This window comes from Colossoma macropomum, unplaced genomic scaffold, assembly GCF_904425465.1.
Source record: "Colossoma macropomum unplaced genomic scaffold, Colossoma_macropomum, whole genome shotgun sequence".
Taxonomy (NCBI): domain Eukaryota; kingdom Metazoa; phylum Chordata; class Actinopteri; order Characiformes; family Serrasalmidae; genus Colossoma; species Colossoma macropomum.
In genome coordinates this window covers 33,614,223-33,624,787 of record NW_023494786.1, presented here as the reverse complement: position 1 = coordinate 33,624,787, position 10,565 = coordinate 33,614,223, and the positions used below count along the sequence as shown (strand labels likewise).

The window sequence follows — 10,565 nt, the reverse complement described above, 5'->3', positions numbered from 1 at the left end:
CTCTATCTCTCTGTCTCTCTCTCTCTGTCTCTCTCACTCTCCCTCTCTCTCTGTCTCTCTCACACTCTATCTCTCTGTCTCTCTCTCTCTGTCTCTCTCTCTCTCTCTCTCTCTCTCTCTCTAACTCTCTCTCTCTCTCACTCTCTGTATCTCTCTCTCTCACTCTCCCTCTCTCTCTGTCTCTCTCACACTCTATCTCTTTGTCTCTCTCTCTCTGTCTCTCTCACTCTCTCTCTCACTCTCTCTCTCTCTCTCTGTCTCTTTCCCTTCTCTCTCTTTCTCTCTGTATTTCTGTCTGTTCTCTCTGTTGTCTCTCTTCCTGTCTCTTTCCCCTTTCTCTCTCCCTCTTTCTCTTTTCCCTTATTCTCTTTTCCTTTCTCACTCTTTCTCTCTCCTTTCTCGTCCTCTTTTTCTTTTCTCTCTCCCTCTCTCTTTTTTCTCACTCCCCCTCTCTTTCTTCCTTCCAATGTTTCTCCACTCTTTTTTATTGCACACTTTCGTTCTTTTTCTTTTCTCTCTCTTCCTCTTTTCTTTTATCATTCTTACTCTCTCTTTTTCCCTTTTCTCTTTCTCTCCCTCTCTCTCTCTCTCTCTCTCTCTCTCTCACAGCCTCTCCTCATCCGAATCATGCTGGAAAGCCGTGTTTGAAGCTGAAGGTTTATGTGAAGCCTGCAAGTAAGTTACTTATTCACACACGTTCATAATACAAACCAGTGTAAATATTCAGAGGACAGCAATGTATTATTATTATTATTATTATTATTATTATTATTATTATTATTATATTGTAAGTCTGTTGTAATGATTTTGATGTGTTTTCTGACCCTGTATGATCTGTAAATCTGTGGACTAAGGTTCAGACCCAGCGCTGTTTGTCCTTTAGGGTTTATCCTCTGTGCTGCTGAGTCGCTGTCGGGACCCCTGATTTCAGAAAATGACACAGTTTATGTTCTGTTTCACAGCGTTTTGCTCTGTGGGCCTTCACTCTGTCTAATAGCGCTTCTATCAGGTTCAGTGGAACAACAGAGGAAAATCACTCAGGATGGACTTTAATGGGCTCATATCACACAGTTTTGAGTCCACTCATAACATTCATGTGGTTTTATATACCAAAAACGATCCCTGACCATTTCCCAGCCTTTCTTTGTCCCACAGAATTAAACAGGCTGTTTTTGTTACTGTGCCTTTAAGACTGATATATGTAAATGAGCTCTGTTTGGATTGGCTGCCCTGTATATGGTCATTTCACTAGACCACAGTCCTGAAATCCGAAGTGAGGCTGAGATGGCAAAAGTAGCTGCAAAAGATGACTGGAGTACTAATCTTGAGATGCTGCCCAATTTTATAATAAATAACGTATCAAAATGGGTGGGGCTAAACTGCTGTAGGCTGAATGGGTGGGGCCAAACTGCTGAAGGCTGAATGGGTGGGGCCAAACTGCTGTAGACTGAATGGGCGGGGCTAGACTGCTATATGGATGGTCATTTGTAAATGTTACAGTGACATCACAACCATGAATTAATTGAAAACAGGCTTTTTTGCAGCTTAGTTTTCCCACAGATGGACTCAGGGAGTGAACAGTGTGTTTGAAATTACATTACATGTTCAAAGCGTGTCAAACTCTTATTTGATAAAAGCCAGCAAAACTCCGTTTTCTGTGATCTGGGCCCTTTTAAAAGCTTTGGCACTCATCATTCAGACCCTTTTAATCCACATCAGTCAATCCGGAGCGCCGTTAAGGAGCGGGATGTAAGCCGCCTCCTCAGCCTCAGTAATTAAACTCTAATTAGGTCAGTGTTTGTGCTCCCCTGCTGCTTTGAGTGAAGGTGCCTGTGTTTCCCAGCTCTTCCTCTCCGTGTGCTGTCTCTCTCTACTCCTGTGTTTCAGATGGCTCAGGCTACGAGTCTCCGGAGCCCTTTCTGACCGATAAGAGTGCCCGCGGCGCCCGGACGGCCGCTGCGGTGCTGCTGGCCTCCGTGCTGGCTCTGCTGCTGCTAACCCACCTGTAGGATCTCCAGCTTCAGCCTGCGAGACCTCCAGCCAACATCTCCCTCCACAAACCCTCAGGGAAGCCCTCGGGGCAGCAGGTGGCACAGTGGTAGAAGACGCCAACCAGCAACCACTGGGTCACTAGTTTGAATCCCAGGACTGGCTTGGATATTCCCAGTTGGGTGACTGGTCTGTGGTTGCTGGCACCAAGATCCCAATTTAACTAGCCTGCTATTGTGTCCTAGGGCAACCTTCGCTGCCCCAGGGGGCGCTGTTTTATTTGGCGTCACATTGGACAGCAAAATGAAGAATTTCCATAGTAAAATCGACCAGTTAAGCAAACTCTCAGCCAGTTAGCACACAGGCTAATGCTAGCACACAGGCTAATGCCTGCAGAGATATGGCACACAGACTAATGCTAGCACAGAGGCTAATGCTAGCAGAGATATGACACACAGACTAATGCTAGCACAAAGGCTAATGCTAGCAACAGGCCACAGAGGCTAATGCTACCCGAGCAGCACCACACAGGCTAATTCTAGCGCAGCTAGGCCACATAGGCTAATGCTAGCAAATCTGTGCCACTGAACAGTGCTAAACAAGCCCAGAGCAATCGACTGCTGAGCACACAGACGTTTTTGGACAGCAAAACAGCAGCTTGGACACTTGACAGAGCCTGTTGAGGAAGGCTAATGCTAGCACACAGGCTAATGCTAGCAGAGCTAGGCCATACAAGTTCATTTATCAGAGCTGTGCCACACAGGCTAATGCTAGCACACAGGCTAATGCTAGCACACAGGCTAATGTTAGCACACAGGCTAATGCTACCAGATCAAAGCCACACTGGCAAATGTTAGCAAAGCTATGCCATTGAACATTGCTAAACTAGCCCAGAGCAATCCACTGCTGAGGAACTGGACGTTTTGGACGGCTAAGCTGTGGCTAGGACGCTTGATTGAGGCTGTTGGGGAACCGTGGTCAGCGTAATCGAGGCGTTCCTCCACGTGCCGTTTGGTTTTGTTTTCCATCGTTTCAGAGAGACGCTCACTACGGACGACGTTTTGCGAGAAAACCTGATTACATTGTTAGCAAGGCCATGTTTTGATTCCACAATGTTTCCTAGCGATAAATGACGCCAAATGACGCCAAAGGACTATTTTTACGGTTTTCTTTGCATCAGCAAACAGCAGAGACTGACTTATTTGGGAACCAGCACCTATAAAATAGTGGTAGACTCTTCACATGCATGTGAAACACTGTGAAAATAAGAAGAGACACTCGAACTGATCTTCTTACTGCAATGATGATATATTTTTATTGGTAAAAACCGTCTCGGACTCTCTTCCTGCTTCACTGCGGACTCCGGACTCTCTCGCCCGTCGCCTCCCATTTAGCTGATGGGGGAGTTTTTTCCTCGGCCGCAGCAGAAAGTCACCCGAGAGTCGTGACGGGGCAGCGCGGCGCTACGGCAGGAGCGGAAATGTGAGCGTTTCTGGATCAGTACGGGCCAAAACGTACAGCCCGGGTCTTTTCCCATGATGCCCTGGGAGACGGAAACAGCCAGGAAAGGCAGAACGTGGAGCAGAGCGGCTGTGAGCGAGGGTCCCGGGACGGGTCTCCGTTTAGTGTGAACATTACTGACGTAGTGAAACTGCACCGGAGGCAGCGGGGAAAACGGACGGGGAGTTTTTTGTATTCTATTTCATGTTATTTTTGTAGCATAAAAGCAACATCAATTATTCATGTGATACGGGGAAAGTTAGCTCCTCGCTGACGAACCAGCGGTCGAGTCAGCAGCGCTTTCTCTCTCTCTCTCTCTCTCTCTCTCTCTCTCTCTCCCCCTCTCTTTCTCTCTCTCTCTCCCTTTGTGTCTTTCTCTTTCTCCCTCGCGCTCTCTCATTCTTCTCTCTTTCTCTGTCCCACTCCCTCTCTCATTCATCTCCCTCTCTCATTCATCTCCATCTATCTGTCTCTCTCTCTTTCTCTCCCACTTTTTCTTTCTCTCTCATTCTTCTCTTCGTCTCTTGACCCTCTCTCTTACATTCTTCTCTCTTTGTTCATCTCCTTCTCCCTCTCTCTCTCTCTCCCCCTTTGTGTGTCTTTCTCTTTCTCCCCTCTCTCTTCTCTCTCTTCCTCGCTCTCTCATTCTTCTCCCTCTGTCTCTCTCATATCCCCCCCCCTCTCTCTCTCTCTCTCTCTCTGTCTCTCTGTCCCTCTCTCTCTCTGTCCCTTTTTCTCTCTCTCTGTCCCTCTCTCTCTCTCTCTCTCTCTCTCTCTCTCTCTCTCTCTCTCTCTCTTTTCTCGCTCTCTGCTCTCTCCTCATTGTTCTCCTGTCAGGCTCTATTCAGAAGCTGAAGGGATGACGCGTCCACATCCGTCCGAGTCGATCGTGTCCTCTTTTTTTCTTGTGTGACATATTTTGTACAGCCTGTTCTGTCAAACTGCGAAAAATGTGACGAAATGCAGAACAAAATAAAACGTTTTTTGTCTACAGTCTGAGTCGTGTGTGCGTTTCTGAAACCACAGGTGACCAGAGTCCATGAGTTAATTCAGTATCTGACCGGTGACTGTGGGCAGTGACTGAGGAAATGTTGATTTCTGTAAGTATAACTTAATAATCACCACGTTTCGGAGGAGCGTCACTCTGACCCTGGATAGGGGGTGAGCAGTTTTCCTTAAAGGGGAACTCCAGTGTTTTAGAATTTCTCCTTTACTCAGTGGTCAAATGGCACAGCAGTTGTCCCGTTCCACCTTAAACGGAACAGCAGTTGTGATGCCTGAGGCCCAAAATGAAACTGCTGCTCCATTTAAGGTGGAACGGAAAATATTCGAACAAGAATCTGGTGAATATCTGACTTCAGCTTCATATCACTGAAGAATTAGGGGTGGGTGATAATAAATAATTGCCCCCTTCTTTGAAGGCATATGATTCCCTAAATGTAACTAAAGCCCAGCAGTGAGGAGCTGAACTTTACCCTCCTCTGCTGTCACTGCAGTCTGGCAGCGTCACCTACAGAGCAGCGCTGGTAGCTGTTAATGAAGTGATGCTCTTTTTATTTGAGGGTCCCATTTCAGAGGGACGATTTTAACCAATACCCTGTAACTCAATAAGAAATGGGAGAGAAGGCATAAAATTGTGAGACTTGGTGGAGTTCCCCTTTGGGCCCGTGTAAATCACAGCTGTGTGTGAGCGGTGGAGATGAGGGATCGTGGTCTGGCTGGCCCCGGAGACGTGAAGGTCCTGTGTGAATATTTTATGCCGTGTAGACTGTGATAAAAAATACATGCGGCAGGAAAGCTACCAGGCCGCCTCCTCCGCCGAGGAAGACGCGCTCCAGATACCATCTGTCCAGGTGGTCAGCGCGGACTGACATTCAGCAAGGGCCCGAAAAAACATTTCATCCTGTGGGGCATGATGGGAATGTGGGACGGACGCAGCCTGTTTACAGAGTCGGCTCAGCATCTCCGTCTTTATCAGAGAGCAGCTGCTCCTCCGTCTGACTCTCCTGACTTCACTACAATCACAGCACTTACTGCAGGACTGAGGCCGTAGAGTAGCTGCTGTGAGGGCCTACAGTCACCCTACAGCTCTGCTTATGGGGATAAAGAAACAGGAAAGAGGGGAAAGAAAAGAGATACAGAAATATAGGGAGAGAGAGAGAAATGGGAAAGAGGGAGGGATACAGAAACAGAGGAGGAAGAGAGATACAGATGGGGAGAGAATCAGAGATACGGGGAGAGAGAAAGACACGGAGAGCGATACAGAAATAGAGGGAAGAGAGATAGAGAAACAGAGGGGAGAGAGATACAGAAACATAGGGGGAGGTAGAGAGAGATACAGAAACAGGAAGAGAGAGAGGGAGTGGGAGAGAGAAAGAAGAATGAGAGGTAGAGACGGAGAGAGAAGAATGGAAGATAGAGATTCAAAGAGAGAAAGAAAGAGAAACAGATGGGGAGAGAGAGATACAGAAACGGGAGAGAGAGAGAAATAGAGAAACAGAGGGGGGGGGGAGAGTGAGAGAGATACAGAAACAGGGGAGAGAGAGAGAGAAATAGAGAAACAGAGGTGAAATAAAAACAGAGATGCCTGATGATCATCTCTGTTCTCCAAGGGGTCTTTGCTGCCCCCTAGTGGTTTCAACACCTTAACATCAGTACTGAGCTCTACACACAGCCACTGTGTGACCAGCCACTTTCATTTAGTCCACGTCCTTTGTCCATTTAATCAGCTCCACTGACCATATCGTTTAACTCTGTAGTTCTACAATTACAGACTGTAGTCCATCTGTTTCTCTGCATACTTTGTTAGCCCCCTTTTACCCTGTTCTTCAGTGGTCAGGAGCCCCCATGGACCCTCACAGAGCAGGTACTATTTGGGTGGTGGATCATTCTCAGCTGCAGTAACACTGACGTGGTGGTGGTGTGTTAGTGTGTGTTGTGCTGGTACAAGTGGATCAGACACAGCAGTGCTGCTGGAGTTTTTAAGCACCTCAGTGTCACTGCTGGACTGAGAATAGTCCACCAACCAAAAATATCCAGCCAACAGCATCCTGTGGGCAGCGTCCTGTGACCACTGATGAAGGACTAGAGGATGACCAACACAAACTGTGCAGGAGCAGATGAGCTATCGTCTCTGACTTTACATCTACAAGGTGGACTGACAAGGTAGGAGTGTCTAATAGAGTGGACAGTGAGTGGACACAGGGTTTAAAAACTCCAGCAGCACTGCTGTGTCTGATCCACTCAGACCAGCACAACACACACTAACACACCACCACCACGCCAGTGTTACTGCAGTGCTGAGAATGACCCACCACCCAAATAGTCCCTGCTCTGTGAGGGTCCATGGGGGTCCTGACCACTGAAGAACAGGGTAACAAAGTATGCAGAGAAACAGATGGACTACAGTCTGTAACTGTAGGACTACAGAGTGAAACTATATGGTCAGTGGGGCTGATAAAGTGGACAGTGAGTGTAGATGGACTTAATGTCATGGCTGATATAGTGCATTATATATACACATATTAAAGTTTGGCTATAAATTTGAAGTTGCTAAATGACTACACTGTATATTTGGTTGTTTAATAATTCTGCCAGGTTTTGGGCCTCAGTCTCTCTTTAATAACACAAAATTGAAGTCGTGTCTGTTTGTAAGTCAATATTCAATTTAGTTCAGGCTTGTAGTCATTACACACAGTGTACAGCATAATAATGTGTTCAGCTTATTCTCTGATTAGTGTCATTATCTGCTGTATCACAGCAATGAAAGGGAAATTCCACTCATTTTTCAAAATTCCTCCATAATTCAGTGTGAGATGTAAACAGAGAGATTCAGAGAGGTTTGGTGTGAAATGGTTCAGATGTCTTTACAGTGGTGGTGATAGGAACCAGGAGTCGCCATGACTACAACACAAATATAGACATTTTATTTACTATCCAGAACCACCAGTGAACCTACACGAGTCTTCTGAGTTTATATGGAATGTTGATGATGGAAAATAGTGGAAAATCTGAAATAATAATTTTTCCTTGGGGACTATTTTGCCTCACAGCGCCCTGCATGTATCCCTCCACCATGAATGGATGTTAAAGTGCAATATAGGACCATAGTCTTCTCACAGCTGGCGTAAAACAATGTCTCAGACGTCTGGTTCCTATCACCAACACTGTAAACAATTCTGACTTTAGAATGGAGCATTTCACACCAAACCGCTCTGAATGACTCATTGAAGTATGCTAATATTTTGAAAAATGGGTGGAATTCCCCTTAAACTTACAGTTGCATTTATGCAGGAGAGAAGCACAGACAGAGGATAAACAGCGTACAAAAAGTTGGTAATGGTTCTGCTGAAAGTACAGACAGTGTGAAAGTTATTATTACAGTGTAAAAAGTGTGTGAAGGTCATACGAGGCAGGTTGATGTGTGTGTGGGGCATCTGCTGAAAATCTATACTAATCCAAAATAAACATCCTGAGTGGAGATTTGCAGATGGACAAGATGCGCTTCAGCGTGATCTGAAGTCGATATTTTTGCTCAACAATGAAATTCAATAGGTTAAAAAGGCCCTAATGGACATCACGTTGAAGGCGATCCAGTGCTCTCCTCTTTCTGTCAGTACATAATGCACTACTGTGAAGTGACCAGCGGTTCAGAGGCCTGTATAATATGAGACCTGGTAAACAAAATACAGAGAACTGCGGGAAAAAATCTATAAAAATCTCTCTTTTTAAACTTTTCTTGTACGACCCCATTTACAAAAAGGCTGGGATGCTGTCCATAATGTAAATAAAAACAGAATGCAGTGATGTGCAAATCATTTAAACCCTGTGTTTTACTGAAAATAGTACAAAGGCAACATATCAAACGTTGAAACTGAGAAATTTTTATTGTAAATATATGTCCATTTAAATTTAATACCAGCAACACGTTTCAAAAAGGTTGAGACGGGAGAACAAAAGGCTGGTAAAGTTGTGCAATGTTTAAAAAAACACCTGGTGGACCATCTCACAACTATATAGGTTAAATGGCAACAGATCAGTTAAATGACTGGGTATAAAGAGCATCTCAGAGAGGCGGAGTCTTTCAGAAGTACAGATGAGGAGGGGTTCACCACTCTGTGAAAGACTGCACCATCAAATAGAGCAACAATTCAAGAAAAACGTTTCTCAACGTAAAATAGCAAAGAACTTTTGTTTTTCATCATCTACAGTACATAATATCATTAAAAGATTCAGAGAATCTGGAGAAATCTCTGTATGTAAGGGACGAGGCCAAAAAACAGTATTTTCTGGCCGTGATCTTTGGACCCTCAGGCGGCACTGCATTAAAAACAGACATGATTCTATAGTGGAAATCACTGCATGGGCTCAGAAACACCACTGTCTGTGAAAAGAATTAGTCACTGCATCTACAGATGCAAGTTAAAGCTCTAAAACGCAAAAAAGAAACCAAATATAAACAGGATCCAGAAATGCTGCCACCTTCTCTGGGCCTGAGCTCATTTAAAATGGACTGAGGGGAAGTGGAAAAGTGTCCTGTGGTCTGATGAATCAACATTTGAAATTCTTTTTGTAAATCATGGACACTGTGTCCTCCGAGCTAAAGACCACTCAGCTTGTTATCAGTGCACAGTTCAAAAGCCAGTATTCATGATGGTATAGGGGTGCATTAGTGCACACGGCATGGGTGACGTGCTCATCTGTGAAGGCACCATTAATGCTGAATGATATATACATGTTTTGGCAACATATGCTGCCATCCAGACGACGTCTTTTTCAGGGAAGGCCTTGATTATTTCAGCAAGACAATGTAAAACCACATTCTGCACATATTACAACAGCATGGCTATGTATTAAGAGTCCAGGTGCTAAACTGACCTGCCTGCAGTCCAGACCTGTCACCACTGAAAACATTTGGCGCATTATGAAATGAAAAATACAACAAATGAGACCCTGAACTGATGAGCAGCTGAAATCCTGTATTAAACAAGAAAAGGAAAACATTTGACTTTCTAAACTACAGCAGTGTCTCCTCAGTTCCCAAACGCTTACAGAGTGTTGTTAAAAGTAGAGGTGATGCAGCTCAGTGGTCTACAGGCCCCCGTCCCAACTTTTTTGGAAACAGGAACGTATTTTATGTTTCCCATGGAGCTCCACTTATTGATTGATTGATATTTGAGTAGTCTTATGTACGAAAAAACAGTCCTATTTTACTTTTAAATGATTTTCCAGCCTCTCTTTATCCCTTAGAATTAGAAAGGCTGTTTTTGTCCTTCTATTTAAAGGGGAACTCCAACACCTTTTCAAAATTCCTCCATAATTCAGTGTTTGAGATTTAAACAGAGCCATGTAGAGTGGTTTGGTGTGAAATGGTTCAGATGTCTTTACAGTGGTGGTGATAGGAACCAGGGGTCGCCATGACTACAACACAAATATAGACATTTTATTTACTATCCAGAACCACCAGTGAACCTACACGAGTCTTCTGGGTTTATATGGAATGTTGATGATGGAAAATAGTGGAAAATCTGAAATAAGTTTTCTTTGGGGACTATTTTGCTTCACAGCACCCTGCATGTATCCCTCCACCATGAATGGAGTTTAGGGCCAAAGTCTTCTGTAAACTATCATAAAACAGTGTCTCAGTCATCAGGCAGTGAATTCATAACCATTTCATGTAGTAACTTTCTGTGAGGGAGCTTTTAGAGGTGGACGTCTGGTTCCTATCACCACCACTGTGAACAGTTCTGACTCAGTAAGTTTATCTAGAGCAGAGCGTTTCACACCAAACCACTCTGAATGACTCTGTTTACATCTTAACCAGTTAATTATGAAGAAATTTGGGAAAACGATTGTTGAGTTCCTCTTTAAGTTGTGCCCTGTCCGATACAGCAATCACACTCAGAGTGTGGAGCACAGTACTTCCAGCAGGGGGCAGCACTGTTATGACAGAAGACATGAGAGCAGTGACATCTTCACGTTTTAGCTATGCCAATGTACTTTAGTCCATGTTTATAGATAATAGTGTGTAGTATAGTAACAGAAACTATTTGACAGTTCTAATGTTCCACTCCACC

At 44.6% G+C, this 10,565-nt stretch overlaps 1 protein-coding gene across 1 annotated transcript in view; it reads left to right on the top strand.

Moving 5' to 3' along the window:
• The window catches only part of efna2a (ephrin-A2a), a 142,712-nt gene extending 139,996 nt beyond the window's left edge, over window positions 1-2,716 (top strand). The window contains exons 3-4 of the mRNA XM_036565412.1: window positions 610-675; window positions 1,888-2,716. Of these exons, the coding sequence (XP_036421305.1) occupies window positions 610-675; window positions 1,888-2,009 (188 nt within the window). The 3' untranslated portion in view covers window positions 2,010-2,716. The remainder of the gene's footprint in view (window positions 1-609; window positions 676-1,887) is intronic.
• The last annotated feature ends 7,849 nt before the right edge of the window (window positions 2,717-10,565 follow it).